This window comes from Chiloscyllium plagiosum, unplaced genomic scaffold, assembly GCF_037043375.1.
Source record: "Chiloscyllium plagiosum isolate Xiang-an unplaced genomic scaffold, Cpla_swu_hap1 HiC_scaffold_5, whole genome shotgun sequence".
Lineage (NCBI taxonomy): Eukaryota > Metazoa > Chordata > Chondrichthyes > Orectolobiformes > Hemiscylliidae > Chiloscyllium > Chiloscyllium plagiosum.
The window spans coordinates 21,750,526-21,773,224 of NW_028270143.1; the positions used below are offsets into that span (position 1 = coordinate 21,750,526).

The following is a 22,699-nucleotide window of genomic DNA, read 5'->3' on the forward strand; positions in this document are numbered from 1 at the left end:
ATGAAAATGAAGGAAAGAGAGAAACAGGAATACAATGGGTGAAACATCCACTCCCCAACTGAAAGGAGTGAGGGGGAGGAGTAGATGGCCTTTATATATATGAATTAAAGTGTAAGCCCACAATTCCATAAAGCCAAATGCACCCAGGGCGGATGGGAATGACTTGGCTAGGGGCCATGGGCCGGGACCACACATGTTATACAGTGATGGCCCACCAACTATCACTATCACGACCCCTGGACCCACCTCAAAGCTATAGTAGAGAGAATCTGAGAGAGATACAAGGGGAGTAGGATTAGATTAGATTAGATTAGATTACAGTGTGGAAACAGGCCCTTCGGCCCAACAAGTCCACACCGACCCGCCGAAGCGAAACCCACCCATACCCCTACATTTACCCCTTACCTAACACTACGGGCAATTTAGTATGGCCAATTCACCTGACCCTGCACATCTTTGGACTGTGGGAGGAAACCGGAGCACCCGGAGGAAACCCACGCAGACACGGGGAGAACGTGCAAACTCCACACAGTCAGTCGCCTGAGGCGATTAGTTTTAGACGAAACTGAAGAGATAGTTACTCGAGCGGCAGGATGTAGAAATGAAAGGTGGTGTATAGCCTGACAGACATATAGGTGCAATCTTGGTGTGATAACATGACCTGGCAGCTCTTTGACCACCTATTCTGAAGACTACTTAGGTCATAGTGAATTTACATCGGAAAGAAACAGGAGGAAGAGAGGGTTCTTAGAATTAGTGGGAGCAGGCCATGCATTAGGGATGGTGACCCTTGATACAGCAGACTTGAAGACCTAGTTAAGTTCCCTACAGGAAAACATTAGGATAATAATAGGCCAGGAATATCAGGATCAAGAAAAAACAGGTAGGATAGGATAGCAAGTGGCCCTCAATGTTCAGATCACTTCAATATATTATCAATGAGATTATAAGACAGGATGGCTCATGAGACAAAGGTCAAAGATGGGAATAGTCACTGATGATTGCATCATATTCAATCCCTTTACAACTTCTCAGATATTAAAGTAGTTTGTGCCTAAATGCAACAAGATCTGGACAATATTTAGGCTTGGGCTGATAAGCGGCAAATAAATTCTTGCTACACATGCCGGCATTGACCAATTCCAACAAGAGATAGTCCAGCCATCATCCCTTTATATTCAATGGCATTACCATTGGGGAGGGAAGCATCAGTACCAACATCCTGGTCAGTATCATTGACCAAAAACACAACTGGAACAGCCACATAAATAATGTGATTACAAATACAGATCAGAATCTGGGAATTCTGCAATAAGTAGCTCACCTCCCGACTCCCCAAATCCTGTCCACTAAGTTATAAATCAGAAATGTAATGAATAATCTCCAAATGCCCAGCTTAAGAGCAACTCCAACGTCACTCAAGGAATTAAGCAGTATCCAGGGCAAAGCAGCCTGCTTGACTGGTACCCAATCTAACAACGTCAACATTCTCACCTTAAATAAGCACCCTGGAGTGACAATGTGTACGGTCTACAAGATGCATTGCAACAAATTAGCAAGGCCCCTTAGAGAGCAACATCCAAACCTTTACCACCTAGAAGGACAAAGGGCAGCACATAGATGGAAACACTACCATCTGCAATTCCCCCGCTGACTTAGAATTGTAGAATCCCTTGAGCCCATGAAATCCACATACATCTTCCGAACAGCATCCCACCCAGACCCACCTCCCTACCCTATCCCTGTAACCTTTTATTTCCCATGGCCAATCCACTTCGCCTGCACTCCTTTGGACTTTGACTTAAATATATTACCATTTCCTCCATGTTGTTATGTCAGAATCCTGAAATTTGGGTCTACGTCTAGTACAAGGAGAAAGTGAGGACTGCAGATGCTGGAGATCAGAGCTGAAAATGTGTTGCTGGAAAAGCGCAGCAGGTCAGGCAGCATCCAAGGAACAGGAGAATCGATGTTTTGGGCATAAGCCCTTCTTCAGGATTCCTGAAGTCTAGTACTTCAAACTTGAATAAGGGCAACTACATGGGCATGAAAGCTGAGATAGCTAAAGTGGACTGGCATACTAGGCCAGGGGATAGATTAATAGATATACAATAGCAGTTAATTAAGGAAGGGATCATACCACTGGGGGCTGCCAAAAAGGTAAGTATAAAATATATTCAAAAAAAGAAGGGATGCAGAAAACTTAGATCAGTTAGCTTGAAGGTGTTGCAGTAAGGAGAATATACTGGAGCACTTAGGGAAAAATCAATACAGTTTTAATAATGACCACCACCAATAGTGACTTGGCAACACTAAGTCTGAAAGGACAATCTACAGCTTCATGGCCTGGCATATCACCCATTCCACCATTATCATTAAGCCAAGGGATCAACCCTGCTTCAATGAGAAGTGCAGGTGGGCATGCTGAGAGCAGTACCAAGCATGCGTGAAAATAAGATGTCAATCAAATGAAATTACAAAGCAGGACTCCGTGCATGTCCAACAGCAGAAACCACAGTGATAGAAAGGGCTAAGCAATTCCACAAGAAGGAAATGAGATCCAAGAACTTTGCAGTCGTTCCACATTCATTTATGAATGGCGGTGGATAACTAAACAAGCGCCTAGAGGAGGTGGTTCCACAAACATCTCCATTTCCAATGACAGGGGAGCCCATGACATCAGTGTAAACATTAAAGCTGATGCTTTAGCAACAATCGTCGACCAGAAGTGCCAAGGTGATGATTCATCTTGGCCTCCTTTAGAGGTTACCAGCATCACAGGTTCAAGTCTTTGGGCAAATCAACTCACTCCATGTAATATCGAGAAACAGCTGGAGACATTTGATGCTGCGAAGACTACGGGCTCTGACAACATTCAAGCAATAGTACTGAAGCCATGTGCTCTAGAACTTTCCATAGCCCTCTGCAAGCTGTTTCAGGCCAGCTTCACCATGAGCATTTATCTGACGATGTGAAAAATTGAGAAGATGCTTCTTGAATATAAAAAGCAGGACTAGGGTTGGAGGATTTAAGTTACAAGGAGAGATTGAATAGGCTAGGGCTGTTTTCCCTGGAGCGTCAGAGGCTGAGGGGTGACCTTATAGAGGTTTATAAAATCATGAGGGGCATGAGGGATAAATACACCAAGTCTTTTCCCTGGGGCGGGGGAGTCCAGAACAAGAGGGCATATGTTTAGGGTGAGAGGGGAAAGATATAAAAGAGACCTAAGGGGCAACTTTTTCACACTGAAGGTGGTATGTGTATGGAATGAGCTGCCAGAGGAAGTGGTGGAGGCTAGTACAATTGCAACATTTAAGAGGCATTTGGATGGGTATATGAATAGGAAGGGTTTGGAGAGATAAGGGGTGGGTGCTGGCAGGTGGGACTAGATTGGGTTGGGATATCTGGTCGGCATGGACGGGTTGGACCGAAGGGTCTGTTTCCATGCTGTATATCTCTATGACTCTATTCCAACCTGGCTATTTAATGCTGCATCAGTCTACTCTCAATCATCACATGGTGGATGGTGTCATCAACAGTACGGTCAAACAGCACTTGCTTAGCAATAATCTGCTCACGGACATCCTATCTGAGTTGTGTCAGGGCCATTCAGTGACTCTCCTCATTACAAACATAGCCCCAAACATGGACAAGAGAGTTGAATTCCAAAGGTGAGGTGACAGTGACTGCTCTCGACATCAAGGCAACATTTGAATGAGCGTGGTATCAAGAAGGCCTGGCAAAACTGGAGTCAATGGGAATCAGGACAAAAACTCTGTGCTGCTTGGATTCACATCTGGCACAAAGGAAAATGGTTGTAGTTGTTGGAAGTCAGCCATCTCAGCTCCATGACATCTCTCACTTAGTTCCTCAGGTTACTGTCCTGTAGGTGAAAGTGAGGATTGCAGATGCTGGAGATCAGAGTCAAAATGTATGGCGCTGGAAAAGCACAACAGGTCAGGCAGCATCCGAGGAGCAGGACAGTTGACATTTCCGGCATAAGCACTTCACCAGGAATGTAGACAGAATCTAGACATCCCTGTTGAAGTGCTTCTGCCCAAAACATGGACTTCCCTGCTCCTCAGACGCTGCCTGACCTGCTGTGCTTTTTCAGTGCTACAATTTTTGACTAGTGTCCTGTAGCCGACCATCAATTCATTACTTATCTTTCCTGCATATGAAATGGGGATGATTGCTGATGATTGCACCATGTTCAGCATCATTTAGAACTCCTCCAATACTGAAGCAGAACATGAGCAAATGCAACAAGAGCTAGGCAATATTCAGGCTGGGAAGGAGCAACTAACATTCATGACACGCAATCACCAGGCAGCTACCTCCAACAAGAGAGAATCTAACCATCGTCCTCCACATTCAATCCCACTACTGTCAGTGATCACAGTATTCTGGCAACCCATACCTTCGCTGCTTTGGATTTTTTGGGGTGGCACAGTGGCTCAGTGGTTAGCACTGCTGCCTCACAGCACCAGGGTCCCAGGTTTGATTCCAGCCTTGGGCTACTGTCTGTGTGGAGTTTGCACATTCTCCCCGTGTCTGCATGGATTTCCCCTGGGTGCTCTGGTTTCCTCCCACTGTCCAAAGATGTGCAGGATAGGTGAATTGGCCATGCTAAATTGTCCATTGTGCTAGGTGCATTAGTCAGGGAGAAATGGGTAGGGTTGGGTTACTCTTTGGAGGGTCGATGTGGACTGGTTGGGCCGATGGGCCTGTTTCCACACTGTAGGGAATCTAATCTAATCTAATTACAGTCGCTGAATCCCCCACCATCTACATTCTGTGGGGTTACATTTGATAAGAAACTGAACTGGTTTGGTCATATAAATGCAGTGGCTACAACAGCAGGATAGGGTTTGGAAATCCTAGTAACTTGCTTCATGACTCCCAAGAACTTTTTCACCATCTACAAGGTACAAATCTGATGGAATATTCCCCACTTGCCTGGACAAGTGCAGCTCAAACACAGTTCATTTGACTTACACAACATCCACTCCCTCCACTACCAATGTTCTATTATAGCATTGTGCACCATCTACAAGATGCACTGTGGAAATTCACTGATACTCCTTAGACAATTTCTTCCAAATCCATAAATACTACCACGTAGGACAACAGCAGCAGCAGATATATGGAAACATCGCCACCTGTAGGTTCCCCTCCAAGCCATTCACCATCTAGACTTGGAAATATATAGCCATTCCTTCAATATCGTTGGATCAAAATCCTGGAACTCCCTCCCTAACTGCCTTGTTGGTCTATCTATAGCACATACACTGCATTGGTTCAAGAAGGTAGCTTACCACCACCTTATCAAGGCCAACCAGGCAGTAAATGCTTGCCTGGCCAGCAATGATCACATCCCATAAATAAATAACAAAGATGAGCTGAATTAAATATAAAAGTAGCAATGTTATGTTTCAGTTACACAGGGCATGGTAAGACCACTTCTTGAATGTTATGTGCAGCTTTGGTCTCATCATTTAAGGAAGGATGTAAATGTATTGGAGATGGCTCAAAGACAGTTTACTTGATTGATACATGGAATGAACAGGTTGGCTTATGAGTTTAGGTCAGACAAGCTGCACCTATTTCCACCGGAATTTAGAAGAGTGAGGGGATTACCAGCAGTAGCTGGAAACACATATAGTTTGCACTTGCTCTGACTGAATGGTAAATCAAGCTTTTGGGCCAAATGGTCTGGTTCTGTTCTCCTATTTTGTAAGTTCATATATGAGTACTGTGGTTATATTACAATAAATGGACTGAAGAGCTTCAAGTAGGCAGTTCACTGCCACTTTCTCAATGGCAATTAGCACTCAGCAATTAATGTAGGCCGAGACAGTCATGTCTACATCACATGAATACATAAACAAAGGTCACTGAAGGTGGCAGTGCAGGTAGATAGAGTATTAAAACGGCCTATGGCATTCTTGCTTTCATTGGAAAAAGCATTGGACAGAAGGCCAGGCATGTTATGCTGCAGCTTTATAGAACTTTAGTTGGGCCACACTTGGAATATTGCATGGAATTCTGGTTACCACATTACCAGGATAATGTGAATGCTTTGGAGAGGGTACAGAAAAGATTTACCAGGATGTTGCTTGGTAGGGAAAATTTTAGCTATGAAGAAAGGTTGGATAGACTAGGTTTGTTATCACTGCAATGCAGGAGGTTGAGGGGGCGGCCTGAGAGAAATTTATATGATTGTGACTGACAAGGATAGAGTGGAAAATATGGGGCTTTTTCCCATGGAGGGTTCAATTAGGTACACAGGTTCAAGGTGCAGGGTAGAGTGAAGTTTAAAAGAGATGCGCAAGGCAAGTTCTTCATACATAGGGCGGTGAGTGACTGGAACATGCTGCCAGAGGTGGTGGAAGCAGACACAATAGCAGCATTCAGAAAGCACCTGGATGAATACAGGAATAGTAAGGGAATATAGGGATACAAAACCTCTGAGTGAAGACAGTTTTAGTATGGAAGGGCAAATGTGTCAGCGCAGGCTTGGAGGGCCGAAGGCCCTGATACTGTGCAGTATTGTTCTTTGTTATTTGTTCCATGAGTCTATTCAGATGCTTTAATACGAATGTGAGACAATATAGTTTTAACTCAGAATGGTCTCTTTCATTCTCTATCTAAGTCATTACTTGTTATTTTAAAATAAGCTATAATTACATTAGGGAGAAAAACAACATTGGTAAATACAGTTAGCTCTGCTATAACTTGTGCTTCTTCAATGCAAACTGGCTATAATGTGATTGAAGAATTTCGACCATTATTTGTAGAATGCAATATTTTCTTACCTATATTGGCTATATCTAGATTTCAATCCCATTAGTTTAAATGATGACTGCCATCACACAATTTTCTTATAACGCGGGATCACACAGGAACAGAACTATCGCAGTCTATCAGAACAGAGTACACTTTGCTATTTGACTCACGTTTTTATTGTTCAACAGTCACATTCTCATGCTCAGATCTTACCCTTCTAGAGAGTATAAGAATATTTTAGTTTGAGCCTGTGTAACCATTTGATGCACAAACTGCAGACTTAATCTCAATACGTTAGATAGTCCACCATTGTGAGCACAGCCTTCAGGTGAATCTTCCAAATAAACGTCACTGGATAGTACAGGTGTATAAGTAGAACTAATTAGCATAAGCAATGTCTAACATTGTCACTTAACATAAAAGCCTTCCTGAGATACAGATAAATCAGCCAGTGATTGAAGTGGCCTATATTAATTAGTTCTTCACAAGATGACTGTTTACCTGACATGGTCTTTTCATTCGTATTGCCACAACATGGTATCTGTAACAGCAAATCTCACAGCTCCACGACCCTCTTTCACTAATCCACTTCAAAAGGCATGGTTGGTGAGAGTAGCGGACTGAACCATCACATCGACAAGGACTCAGCAATTCACCCTTAAGCAGGCACAAAGGGAGCACAAAATACAAAAGATTTAACAAACATTAACCACCGGCTAACGTAAATAGGCTTCGTTCAAAATTCTATCCTTGGACATTCGTCAACTTGCAAAAGTTTCTAATATAGATGCACTTTAAAGCCTTTTATAAACGGATTAGATTTTTGTCAGTTTCATTGTCTTCTTGTTCTTGTTCTTAAAGGATGAGTAAGAAGATCAGAACTGAATAGAAAACCCTGATCTCAATTTTGGATAAATTTCCGCAAATGCAATTCCTATTCTTTTGGATTTTTTAATTTGGCACATAAGAGAATACATTTGAAAATACATTCCCCACATCTCGTGATCAACATGGGTATTTGATTTGTTACTTCAGCTCCTTAGGATTGATTGATTATACCTTTGGGAGTAATTCCCGAGTTTCTGTTTTCCTTTATATGCTGCTTTCCTGACCTCAAACATGCAGCAAGGGAAGCTATCAGCTATTGGTCTTGAATGAGATAACAGGAGGAAAAATAAAGAGGACAGTTACTACCACCTCTTCTGTCAAATAGTGTTTGACTAGCATTGTCTGAAATATAGAAATAATTGAGTGAAACATGTAAGGTGTTTTGATGTGAAGAGAATGTTTCCTCTTCTTGAAGAACCTGGAACTAGGAGTCACTGGTTAACTATAAGGGGTCACCAATTTAAAACTGAAATTAGACAAAAAAAAATTTTCAGAGGGTAGTGAGTTTTTGGAACTTTCTTCCTGAAAAGATGGTGGAAGCAGAATCCTTGAATATTTTAATACAGAAATAGATAGATTCTTCTGAAGTAAGGAGATCAATCAGGGTTAGGCAAGATTGCAAATTTGAGGTAGTAAGCAGATTAGCCATGATTTTATTGAATGGCACATTGGGCTTGAGACGCTGAATAGCCTACTGTTATTCTCTTTCACATGCTTGCATAGTTTTTTGGTTACATATCGTTTATCATGTATATTAAAGAGCAGTCACAGCAACAGAACAATGCTTATATTTTAGAGAGCTTCCTGGCAAAATCATAAAGGTAGTCTGAAACACTATCAATTAGCATCAGTGATAAATTTCAATGATTCCTGAGTATACTGTGTCCTTAAAAATAGGCTGGATAGGCTGAGACTTTTTCCACTCAAGCGTTGGAGATTGAGAGGTGACTTTATAGAGGTTTTTAAAATCATGAGGGACATAGATAAGGTCTTTTTCGAAGTTCAAACCTAAGAGGCAGATTTTTAAGATGAGAGGAGAAGGATTTAAAAAGGACATGAGGGGCAACATTTTTATATAAGAATAGTGAGTTAATGTATGGAATGAACTGCCAGAGGAAGTGATGGATGCAGGTACAATTACAATATTTAAAAGACATTTGGATAAGTACATGTTCAGGAAAGGTTTGTGGAAGGTGGGACCACGTTAATTTGGGAACATAATCAGCATGGACTAATCGGACCAAAGAGCCTGTTTCCATGCTGTATGATTGCGACTGATTCTGAAATATTCATTGTACCAACAAAACCATTGACATAAAAGATGCAGGCCAGTTACTCCAAGGAAAATTCATTCTACAAATTCAGACAGTCTTACAACTCAAATAAAAGCAGGAAGCCTTGGAGAAACCCTGCAAGTCTTATGACTTCTGTGGACAGATAAATGATGCTAACATTTCAAGTCCCAGTATTTCTAACTGTTTTCTTTTTATCTCACCAGACCTACAGAGCTTCTCCAGCACTTTCAGTTTTATTTCATCTTGCCAGAATCTGCAATGTTTTACTTTTATTTGAGTCTTAAATCTTAACCATGTCTCACAAAATATTGCTCAAAAATGGAGGAATTGTCATATTCCTCAATGAATTATGCTATGTTTAAATAAAGTGTCTTTGCTGAATTTTGCTTGTTGTCATTTTCAAATGTTCAGCCTTGCTATCATTGTCCTTAGAAGCACTTATGCCAATTAAATCAAGCTCAACGTCTCAGTGACACATACGCTTTGAAATTCTTTGACCATATTTTCAAAACCGCAACCCATTTTCTTTTCCACAGTATGTTACATTGTTATTGAATGCTTAATTCTTTACCTTCCTTGATATTTTGCTAGGTTTTTCTGGGTCATCTGGGCTCATTATTCTACTTTATTATGCTCACATATATTAATGTGCACTTGCTTTTGTGATTAAAGAAAGCTGTTGCATGCCTTTTATGTGTGTTCGTGTGAGAGTAGCAGTCATCATCTGTCAAGAATTTATGCAAATCTAAAGCTCAGCGAATGTGTTATTGTTTTAAATTACATAAATAATTTTATAGGGGAGGAGGTATTGAGATGCAGCAAGTAGTATGTCGCCTTCTAAGCTATAAATTCTGGGTATAAGCCCAGTTCTAGGGTATAATGAGCATGGATGGTGCATTTGTGTGGCCAAATCTGCAAAGCTTTCCAATATGCCTCTGCCTATGGCAAACACAAGGAGTGGAAGAGTCTCCTGGTCCGTTGTGGGGTAGCTGCAGTCTTCCAATATTGAAAGACTCCACATGCACGCTCTTGTTACTGGCTGTGCTGTATGGCAAGCATCCTCCTTTTCAGGAACAACCAGAAGAAGAAATCTTTGTATTTCTCTACCGTAACCTCCCTGTACATCACATTGATGGATGCTGGTCTGAAAGAAACATTTCCATTTCACTAAACAATGTCAGTATCAATCACTCTCCAGGTTAATGTAGCAGCGATAGACTACTTTTGTCCAATATAAATTGCTGACTAACCCTTAGCTATGTTGATACTTTTAGGTACATGGGCTATTCGTCGAAAATTCACACAATGTGAAATGATATACTTGGTATGTACACCTTTATTTAAGAAACAACTACTAGTCCTTAGTAACCAAGAAATTAAAGAAGCCACAAGTAATAAGGAACACTCATGTACTCTGTCCTGTGTCATAACATTTTATCAACAAAACAGTCCAAAGAGGGGTCAAATTGAACTTAAAACATAAACTCTGTTTCTCTCTCCAAAGTTGCTGTCAGACTTCTGAGTTTCTCTAACAGTTCTGTTTGTTTTTAAGATCATCAGTGTCTGCAGAACTTTGCACTTATTAAAAGACATATATATGTGTATGCCCCCAAAGGTCCTCTGGTGAAGTGATAGTGTCTTAACCTCTGGGCTAGGTGGTGTGGGTGCAAACTCCACCTGCCCTGGAGGCACATTAGAAAAGGATCAAAAGTTATGGGTAAATGGCAGGACAGTGGAGTTAATTATCTCACTACCATCATATGGGTTTTAATCTCATTGAATGGTGGTCAACATGATGGGCTGAAGGTCTACCTCTATCCTACGTCTTATGCAACTGACCGGGGACTCTCCCATTCTTTGTGCCTGCCATAAGCATAGGCATATTGGAAGGATAAAAAGATTTGGCCACATCATGAATGCACCTTCCGCACTCATCAAATAACAGAAGTGGATTTGTAACCAGAGTTTTTAGCTTAGAAGCCAGGATACTACCCAGTGCATCTCAAGATCTCATCACCTGCAAAAAGCTTTGAGATTTTTAAAAAACTCAAAAACAAGTTTATTTAAAAATAGCTTTTGCATGTTCATATGTTGCGCTAATGGGTATTGAGATTGCATGTTCAACAACTGTGTGTTACTCATTTTTATTTACTATTCAGAAATACAATTAGCCACATGTGGTTAGTGACTGCTAACAGGGAGCTAAAAGCAAAGCTTCATCTCCTCTGTCAACAACTCATTAAACTCAAGAGTATTACTCTCCAGTTATCTATGTTCACACAATTCATCCAAATGCCTATCCATCTGCCTAACCAAGGGGTGGCACAGTGGTTAACACTGCTGCCTCACAGCGCAAGGGACCTGGGTTTGATTCCAGCCTCAGGCGACTGTCTGTGTAGAGTTTGCATATTGTCTGCGTGGGTTTCTTTTGGGTGCTCTGGTTTCCTCCCTCAATTTAAAGATGTGCAGGTTAGGTGAATTGGCCTTGCTGAATTGCCCAGAATGTTCACGAATGTGCAGGTTGAGTGCATTAGTCAATGGTAAATTTGAGTAATAGGTTAGAGGAAATGGGTCAGGCTGGGTTACTCTTCGGAGGGTCGGTGTGGACTTGTTGGGCTAAATGGCCTGTTTCCACACTGAGGGGTTCTAATTCTAACCCTCTAGAAACTGGATTACAGAGCCACAGCACAAAAAAAAACTTTCAATTCAATTCTTTGGAATCATATGAATTGTAAAATAGTTTCCAGATAGGTGCAGAGAATTAGTATTTCAGCAATTAGGGCAGAATCTTTTCCTCCACATTGTGGCATGAGTATTGGTGACTACGGTGACAACATATGTATGAAAATCAATTTCTCACCATTTACAAAATTCTTCCTGATTTTTCTGAAGCCTTCTATGCCAACTTCAGAAACTCAGTCTTATGTAGCAACTACGTTGTTTCCATGTATATCATTAAAGCCCCAATTTACCCGATTACATCTCACCTCCAAAATGCCTTTCCTTCCACAAAAAACTAGGCAGCATAAATACCCAACAGGTAAAACAGAGGTGGTATCTGGAAGCTGTGCACACCACATGCTTGTCCTGGACATTGTGCAACTATAGCTTCTGCATATTATCCCTGCATATTCCATGGCCATCATCTTCCTCAATCCTTCATCCATGCTTGTGTGCATCATCAAATCACCTCATACTTCATCATTGGGTTCTCAGACCAACTAAACCACTTCAGACCTTCAGTGCTTTGGAGCTGATGGCCCCCTACAACTTGCATGCTTCCGTTAGGTTGCTTTGTGCAAAGGGATAGCCACACATATTATGCATCTACAGGATGCTTTTAAACTTATATGGGCAACATGCATCTTCTAGACCTTACCTTGCTTTCTTTATGCTCTCTTTAAGTACTTGCTTGGAATCTGCTAATCTCTTTATGCTTCACATTACTTTACCACACACTGATATTAGCACTAAGTTACAAACTGCCATCCTCTTGTGGTTTGTATAGTTTTTATAGCACAGAGAAAGGGAACCAGTTTGTGATGGTGAGGAGCACAGAACAGTCAACCTATCAATCAAGTAGATGGGACTTGTCATTATACTGTACATTGTATTGCAATGCTCAGATCAGAGTGGTGCTGGAAAAGCACAGCAGGTCAGGCAACATCTGAGGAGCAGGAAAATCAACGTTTCGGGCAAAAGCCCTTCATCAGTGTCAATGTCACAGCTCCAGCATGTGCTAGCAGGATATATAACAGACACACTGCATGTATTTCAAGCAAATGGCAATATGTGGTAGCCAAAGAGGAACATCCTTTAATGGGATGAAGGGTACTCCACAATCAGTCAAGGGGCTTGACCTATTCTAGGCCAAGGCATTGGCCATTTGATAGTCAGACATCTGGAAACCATACCCTCACAGTATGGGCCATGGTCAATCAACAAGGTCATGTAAACGTAGTCCAGGGATTACAGCCAGATTAGTGGACGTGTTATGAAGCGATCAGTCTGAGGGGCGAGCTATGCTCAGTCAAGGGTGTCCTAACAAGTCAGTCAGGGTGGGTGTGCAACTGTTAGTCAAGGGGTTTAGTCAGTAGTGGTCAGGGTTAGGTTCATGGAATCCTAGAAACCCAAGTCTAAGATTGGGCTTCATTAAAATGGAGGAATGAAGGAATGGTCACTGTGTTAGGGGTCAACTGCAGATAGGGTGAAAACTCAGTCACAGAAGTGTTATGGCATAGAAGGAGGCCATTTGGCTGATCCTATCTGTACCGGCTGTCTGAATGAATATCTTAATGCCATTCTCCTACCTCAAATGCTTCAATTTCAATAAGAATCTATTTACTGTCACCAATACACTGCTCACATGCTCGCACGTAAGTGGACAATATGAAGATCATTAAATTTGAAAAGTTTTACTTCGTTTCACACTTTATTTGTATGACCACTACAAAATAATATTATCAGAATACACTGGTTTATTAAAATACTTATTACTTTTTAAAAACTAAAATACTGATTATTTCCAACTACGCATGCACACACACATGCATATAATATTAAAGTGATTTGTGTAAATGAAAATAAAAGTTCTCTTTTGTTTTATAATTTATTCTATGGCTCAATTTAATGCTATATTAAAATATTATCTTTAATTGATATTTGTAAATACTTACACATATATTTACAAGAGATATTGTTGATAATGTGCATGGGTTTTGGTGTCACCAAGTGTAGTATTTAGACCATATGACATAGGAGCAGAAATTAGACCATTTGGCCCATCAAACCTGCTCCGCCATTCAAATCATGGCTGATAAGTTTCTCAACCCCATTCTCCTGCTTTCTCCCTGTAACCTATGACCCCCTTGACAATCAAGAACCTATCTATTTGCCAGCATTTAGTCCATATCTCTAAACCGTTCTTATTCACGTAACCATCCAGATTCCTTTTAAATGTTGTAGTTGTACCAGTCTCCACCAGCTTACTCCATAAATGCATCATGCTCTGGATGAAAAGGTTGCCACTTAGGTCCTTTTTAAAAATCTTTCCCCTCTCATCTTAAACCCCTGCCCTCTAGTTTTGGACTCCCACACCCTGGGAAAAAGACCTTGGCTATTTGCTTTATCATTGCCCTTCATGATTTTATACACCTCTTAAGGTCACCCTGCAGCTTCCTATGCTCCAGGGAAAAAAGCCCCAGCCTAGACTGCCTATAGCTCAAACCCTCCAATAACAGCAACATGTTTTTAAATCTCTTATGAATCTTTTCAAGTGCAACAACATCTTTTCTACAGCAGGGAGACCAGAACTGAATGCATTATTCTAAATGCGTCCTGTGTTCTAACCATCCCTGGAAATATTCATGTAAATCTCTTATGCACTCTGACTGGAAGCTCTGGAAGAGGGGAAGGGTTCAAATAGATCACAGCAATTTTGACCTCTATGTGGGACGGTATATGTTAACAAGAGCATGAGAATGTCTGAAGTCATACAGAGCTTGGGTGTAAAATAATTAAGAAAAATGAATTCAGCTGAAATGGGGGAAAGCAGTGTCCCTGGAGCCGCAGTACATTGGGGAAAACCAGTAAAAGAAATACTGCAATACTTGGGAATGACAGGACCAGGCCTTTATTTTGAAGTATATGACAAGTCTGACAGTATTTCTTATTTGCCAGCTTTACTGTTTTGCCCTTTTGAAAGGGACAGCAACAGAAAAGGGAATGCAAAGAAAACAAGGCAAATCATGGATCAGCGATAGCCCTGAAGGCTGGAAAAAATTCAGAATCCAGCCAAGGATGACTTTTAAAAAAAAGAGAGAAAATAAACCATGAGGGCAAATTGTCGAGGAATACAAAAACTGACAAAAACAGTTTATTTAAATGTATAAAAAGGAAGAGAGAGGTCAAAGTGAACGTCAACCCTTAGAAAATGAATCTGGGGAGATGGTTATGAGGAACAAGGAAATGGCAGAGGAGTTAAAGAGATATTTTGTATCAGTCTTTATGGTGGATGATACTAAGAACATCCCAGTAATGCTTAGAAATTAAAGGGATGAATTAGTGCCATCATCACTGGAGAAATAATATTAGACAAACTAATGGGGCTAAAGACAGATAAGTCCCCTCGCCCTGATAGCTTGCTTCCTAGGATCCCATAAAGAGATAGTGGATGGATCGGTTGTAATTTTCCAAACATCCTTGGGATTCTAGAGAAATACTAGAGAATTAGAAAACTGCCAATGTGACTCCTTATTCAAAAAAAAAAGGAGGCAAGGAGCATGTCACTATAGGCTGATTAGCCTAACATCTTAAATTTTTACTTGATTACTTACAGTGTGGAAACAGGCCCTTCAGCCCAACAAGTCCACACCGACCCGCTGAAGCGCACTCACCCAGACCAATTCCCCTACATTTACCCCTGCACCTAACACTACGGGCAATTGAGCATGGCCAATTCACCTAACCTGCACAATTTTGGCCTGTGGGAGGAAACCAGAGCACCCAGAGGAAACCCACGCAGACATGGGGAGAATGTGCAAACTCCACACAATTAGTCGCCTGAGGCGGGAATTGAACCTGTGTCTCTGGCGCTGTAAGGCAGCAGTGCTAACCACTGTGCTACCGTGCCACCCACAAAGGTGGGCCCCAGGTTCAATCCCAGCCTCGGGTGACTGTCTGTGTGGAGTTTGCACGTTCTCCCCGTGTCTGCGTGGGTTTCCTCCGGGTGCTCTGGTTTCCTCCCACAGTCACAAAGATGTGCAGGTCAGGTGAATTGGCCATGCTAAATTGCCCGTAGTGTTAGGTGCATTAGTCAGAGGGGAAATGGGTCTGGGTGGGTTGCTCTTCGGAGGGTTGGTGTGGAGTGGTTGGGCCGAAGGGCCTGTTTCCACACTGTAGGGAATCTAATCATCTATTGTTAGAAAAGTATTGCAACCAATTATTAACGAAGCATTTGTAAAATCATAAGCTAATCAGGCAGAGTCAGCTGGCTTCATGAAAGTGAATTTGCGTCTGAATAATTTATCAGAGTTTTTCAAGGAAGTCTCAACCAGAGTGGCTCGAGGGGAACCAGTAGGTGTGTTGTATTTGGATTTCCAGAAGGCATTGGTCAAGTTACCTCACAAAAGGTTAAGTTCTGAGATAAGGACCCATGGTGTTGGAGGTAATACATTGGCATGATGGACAAGAAACAGCAAGTGAAGATAAGGGGTTCTTTTGCAAGTTGGTCACCTATAACCAGTGAGCTTCTTTAGGGATCAGTGCTAACACCGCAATTGCTTCTAACTTCTATTAACAACCTGGAGGATGGAAACGAATGCACTGTAGCCAAATTTGCAGATGATCCAAAGATAAATAGAAAAAGTTGAGAGAGCCATAGTCATAATCATAGAGTCATACAGCATGGAAACAGGTGAGGGATATAAACAGCTTATAGGGAGATATTGATAGGTTAAGTCAGTTGGCAAAAAGTTGGCAAACAGAGTGGGAAAGTGAAGTTGTACATTTTGGATGGGATAACAAAAGGACAGTATTATTTAAATGGAGAAAAACTGCAGAAAGCTGCAACACTTGGGGATACCTATGTACAAAACGCAGAAAGCTAGTACACAGGTGCAATAGGTAATCAGGAAGTTGGCCCTTATTTCAAGGGGTTTGAAAAAAAAGATAGGGAAGTCTTCCTGCAATTATACAATATGCTGCTCAGATCATTTCTATCTCTTTCCAGCTTGTTTTCAGGATAGCACCAAGGCCACAAGCACTCCATGTTTTCCACGAATTTTGTGAACAAATAATCTATGGGGAATGTCAGAAAGACACTGCAATTTTATTAAAGGAACTCCTGAACCCTTATGTCCATCACAATGAAGCATTGTGTGGTATGGAAGCTTCCCAAGGAAATAATGTCCTACCTCTTTCGGGGCATGTGATCGTATTCAATTGTACATTGTGCAACCAAAGCTTTCACGTTACATTGAATTAGATTTCTACCAGCAAACCAGCAATGAAATCATGCCCTCCAATGAAAAGGCTCCCTACCACATCACAATCCGTGTTCTTTCATTTCTGTGAGAGAATTTGACAGCTGCAAAGCATTGTCTTTCAAAACTTGCTATCAAGTGTGGTTTGGAAATTGTGATTTTCAGATTTTGCTCTTAATTTCTTTGTTCTCATGACACTTGTTTAGCTTACATGACAAGGAGGCAATTACTGTGCAAAATATCACGACCATGATTGCCTGAGGCCATACCTTTTATGCTGCATTTCTGCCAATGAAGTGTAATTGAAGGCAGGTGGCATTACATAATCAGCAAAGGCATGATTATTATAATTGCCTATAGCAGGGCTTAAAAATCAAAGCTTTTAACTCAGTCCCTAAAGAAAATAAGGAACTTACTCCACCCATTTTACACATGATTGCATTTTGTCAAGTTACAGCTTAACTAATTTTTGATCTGACATGGTGAGATTCTAACTCTATTAGTGTGAGTGTCTTGCAGCTCTGCCTGTGATATGAAGACATAAGAAATAGAAACAGGAATAGGCTACTCGCCCCCTTGAGGCCGCTCCACCATTCAATAGGTTTGTGAGGTTTATCCGAAACTCCTCAGTCCACTCTCCTGCCCTTTTCCCATAACCCACGAGTCCCCTACTGATCAAAGATCTATCTCAACTTTAAAATATGCACAAAGACTCTTAAACCTCTGAGAAAAGAAATTCTTCTTCATTTCATTGGCACCCCATCATTATGAGACCCTGCCGTCTGGTCCCCATGAAGGGAAATATTCTCTCAGCATTTACCCTATCAAGCCCCTTAAGGAATCTTTTAATGTCTCAACATCATTTCTCACCCTCCTAAATTCCAATGGGTGGACCATTACAACCTACTTAGCCTTTGCTAAAGATAATCTCTTTATACCAGGAATAATCCCACTGAACTGTCCCTGGACTGCTCCCAATGCAATAATATATTTCTGTGAAAAAGGGCACCAAAATCGCACAGCCTGCAGAGAGAGCAGTATGTGAAAATGCCACTCAAAAGGTGGGAGCAAATGATGACATCCTGGATCTACAGGCCTCACTGTCACTTTTTTTACAACTGTGAAAAATTCTGCAAGCCCTAATTAAGGATGCGCCACCAAATCATCACTGAACTGTGCAGTTTGCTGGATGAGGGCTGATGCTTTGCAGGACTGATTGACAATCTCATCCTTGTGGCCCTCATGGTTACAGCTGCCCTGAGGTTTTAGGCCAGTGGCTTGTTTCAAGTTACAGTTGGGGACCGTATGGCATCTCCAAATCCTTAACCTATTAATGCATCCGGGATATTACAGGGTGCCAACTTATCCAGAGCACACCTCTTCATAGCCTTTCCTGTCATGATAAATCAACATCCTGCGATTACTGGCCATTGGGATTCACCACCATTGCTGGCTTCCCCAGGCGCAGGGCGCTAGAAACTGTACCCATGTTGTTTTGAGAGTGCCTATCACCAACCTGTAGAATTGGTGAACAGAAATGGTTTCCACTCCATCAATGTTTAAATTATATGTGACCACTGATGCCAAATTCAGAGGTCTATGTTAGAATTCATGTGAGTGCGATGACTGACACACCAGAGAGCTCACAGGCTCCTACTCCCTTTCAAAGTTCTTAATTCATACAGAGATCACTGCTGGGAGACAAGTGGGACCCCCAACAGACCTGGCTCATGGCACCTTTAACAAGCTTCCATACTGATGCAGAACAAAAATATAACACTGCTCACGGCTTTGATCAGCTCCACAATCAAACAGATTATATAGCCTTATGAAGACCCGGGGGGTCTGCCTTGACAGAGTTTTGAAGTATGGCCCTGAAAAGGAGGCCTGCAAAATGTGGCACGCTGCACTTTGTTTTTATTTTTACACTGGTCCAGCTCCTTCAGAGCCAGTTCTCAGAGTGAATAGAACCCCTAACACTAATCTCCTGCTTATATATTTTTTTACCCCACACTAACGCCTAACTGCGGTAGTGCTTATTTTTTTCCCCAGCAACCATGTTGTGTGTGTGTGTAGGTGTGAGACACACAAGGTGCACGAATCTTTATTCAGTTTCCTCCACCAGGAAGAAAGGAAACACCCGAGTGGCCTGTGACAAGCAGTGCCCTTCACGCTGCACTCTTCATGACTGGAGCCCATTTAGTGGGAGGGACTCTGTGTGTGTGTGTGTGGTGGGGAGGGGGAGGGGGGTGAGAGGGTGGGTCCTGAACTCAAATAAAATAGCAAATTGACAGAAATCCTCTGAAGCGGAAGATGAGGCTGAGGGTCAGCATTGCATTGCAGAGCCTGAGAGGCTAAAACAACCCCTGTCAAAATCCGTTTCCAAGATGAATAAGTTGGGGTTGGATTTTATTTGCAATTCAGTTGCTAATTAGGCCCTATTTAGTGCGAGTGAATGTTGTTATTTTTGAGGATCATGTTACTGTTGCAATCCGTGCTCTTTTGTGTTGCTGAATACCTACGTTGTTATTTTCGACTGATCATACTTCAAAATATCTACAAATAACCTGCAAAGTGTGACATTGGGGAGAGGTTGCAGTTAATGCAGTCATTGCACACTGCTGAGATTAGATATCTCTTAAGGCATACACCAGAATATGATAGCCAAGCATTGTGTGGCAAGGTGCCTCATTATAACCATCAAGTTGGCAGAAATCTTTCAGAATCTCCTTCCATCATTGCTAACCCTTCAGTGTTTCAGTGTGTGGTGAAAAGCTTTACCATGATCTAAGTCAGTATTGAACCTGCAAGAGGCAATGTTTTGTCCTGCTCTTCTCAGCAGACCACTGTGTTCTGAGTGAACCTGAAAACGTGAGCTGCCAATTGGACATCTCCCAGACTGAATGGTAGTTTGTATCCATCGTGCATACTAATCTTTCATTCCTGAAAAGATGTATGAAATAATCACTGATCCTATGCTTTCACTCAAGGTGGGTGTTAATTGAAAGACTATTTGCTGACACTAGCACATGCGCTCTATGGGCTGCTTTAAATCACACATGCACCTACACTTTCAGGAAGAGTGGCCTGTAGCCACTCAGGAAGTGTGACCAAGAACAAGGAGGAGTGGTGATCAGGACCCTAAAGGACTTTTCCCAAGGATTGTAACATCTGAGACTACCTCCAGACAAGGAGTCAGTTGCTTGTGAGAAATGAGCAATCTCTTGCATGGAGCTGAAAATGTGTTGCTGGAAAAGCGCAGCAGGTCAGGCAGCATACAAGGAGCAGGAGAATCGACGTTTCGGGCATGAGCCCTTCTTCAGGAATCCTGAAGAAGGGCTCATGCCCGAAACGTCGATTCTCCTGCTCCTTGGATGCTGCCTGACGTGCTGTGCTTTTCCAGCAACACATTTTCAGCTCTGATCTCCAGCATCTGCAGTCCTCACTATTTCTTGCATAGAGTTAGCTTAACCAGGTTCAACAGCTAAAATTATTCTACAGACATTTTAACAGTGCAACTGAAAATATATAAACAAAATTGATAGGTTATTTACAAAGTTTTACCATCCGTTCAGGCCCAACCATCACACCATTGTGGTTTGCATTGGGGATATGGAAAACTTGGGTGGTTGGCCCTGGTGCCTTTGAGTCTAAGGGTCCAGGTTTGCTGAGCCTCCTGCCTAGATGCAGGCAAACCATCCTTGGTTTGTTTTGCTATAGGCTTTGGGAGCACAGGCATGGGGGTGGTAGAGGTATGGGAACTTCTGGATTGTCCTGAGTAGAAGCTTCTCAAGTATATCACACAGGGTTATCAACAGTCATTGAGTAATACAGCACAGAAGAGGCCCTTCAGCCTCTTGTGTCTACGCCAACCTATCTACACTAATCCCACTTCCCAACACTTAGCCCATAGTCTTGAATGTTGCAACATTTCAAATGCTCTACATATTTGTTTTGAAGGCTGCGAGGTTTCCCATCTTTTCCTCCTTGTGTCTATTGAAAGGGTGATGCATCTGGAGTGAGATTAAAGTCTCTCATCCCTGTCTTGACACTGTGCGTCTGTGGCTAAAGTGATGGAACTGAGGTCTATATGTGAAAAGTGCTTGTGAAACTCAGTAAGTCTGGCAGCATCTTTGGAGAGAGAAACAGAGTTAGTGCTTCAAATCTCATGACTCTCCTTCAGAACTGCAGAGGGCTGGAGAATTACACTGTGCATGTCATCTGTAAAGGGAAAGGAGGAGTGAGTAGAAGGGTACCCAGTGCAAAAGACAAAGGGAATGTTAATGACAGTAAAGGAGTAATACCACAATGCAAAATAGGTGTTAATGATAGCTGCATAAAGTTGAAAATTTATTTGCTTTGCTAAGTAAACCCATGCAAACAAGACATAGTAGAGTGTCTTCATGGTCAGACATTGTTGAACTTTAATATTGAGTCCCAAAGGCTGTGAAATACCTACACAGAAAATGAGGTACTGTTCGTCCAACCTGCACTGGGGTTCACTGGAACACTGCAAACGCCAAGGAAGCAAGTTGGTGTGTTGAGATGATAAGCAAGTTAAGGTGGAAGGTAAGAGTCTTTCTTACAAACCGAACAGAGGTGTTCCACTAAGTGGTCACCTCATTTCCATTTGATCTTGCCAATTGTTATGACGCAAGGTAAACCCCTTTGCTAATTTAAACCCAACACAGAGAAGCTCATCTCACACCACAATCTATTAAATTTCAAGAGGCAAACAACTATCCCAGATTTTACAATTTACCATAAAAATTAACAATTTATTCTTTAAGTCCAAAAGAGAACATTAAACAACTATTTACAACTCCTTTATCTTAAACCTATCACTTATCTCCCACTCTACAACACTGATCCAATTAAAAAAAATTAAGATTTTAAAAATATAATCACATTTCAAAACCAGTCAGCATTGTCAATTCTCCTTTGTAGAGTTTCCTCTGTAGATTTTTCTCTAGGTCAGCTTCAGTGTCTGTGGTGTAAAATTATGTCCCAATACATGTGTGAATCATAATGTAACACATGTATTGGGCCAAGCAGTGGAATGTGGTGAAACGGTTAAAAATTATGTCCCAATACATGTGTGAATCTAACCGGAATGGAGGTGTTGCTTAGACCCGTTGTAATCTTATTACACACCTCCCCGTGTGAATCTTCTTATCTGTATGTAACCAGAATGGAATGTGTTTTTTAGCCTTGCTCTGCTGTTCACATGAATGTTTATATCTGGAAAAGAGTATATCAGCTGGAAAAGTCTCCAGTTCGGTGAGTCTGCTCCGGGGTTACGTTTAACCGCCGAGCGTGGGTTGTTGGCAACCGCTCTACGAGAACTGACGGCTCCCAGTTCCGGTAACATGTAGAGTGAGTATAAGCCAGACCCGGGAGTCTGCTCCGGGGTTACGTTTAACCGCCGAGCGTGGGTTGTTGGCAACCGCTCTACGAGAACTGACGGCTCCCAGTTCCGGTAACATGTAGAGTGAGTATAAGCCAGACCCGGGAGTCTGCTCCGGGGTTACGTTTAACCGCCGAGCGTGGGTTGTTGGCAACCGCTCTACGAGAACTGACGGCTCCCAGTTCCGGTAACATGTAGAGTGAGTATAAGCCAGACCCGTTGTAAGTATGAGACCTGGTTGTGGCGACGCTGCGGGGAATAAAATGCTCATATTCTAGCAGACTCGCCTCTTGGTCGTTTGTTCTGTGTCAGACTACTCTCCTACAACCTGACCTTGA

The 22,699-nt window shown here is 42.0% G+C and overlaps 1 protein-coding gene across 1 annotated transcript in view; it reads right to left on the reverse strand.

The window, feature by feature from the left end:
- The window catches only part of LOC122550273 (E3 ubiquitin-protein ligase MARCHF11-like), a 135,178-nt gene that overhangs the window by 68,552 nt on the left and 43,927 nt on the right, over window positions 1-22,699 (reverse strand). Inside the window, exon 2 of the mRNA XM_043691018.2 lies at window positions 7,291-7,446. Within this exon, the coding sequence (XP_043546953.1) occupies window positions 7,291-7,446 (156 nt within the window). The remainder of the gene's footprint in view (window positions 1-7,290; window positions 7,447-22,699) is intronic.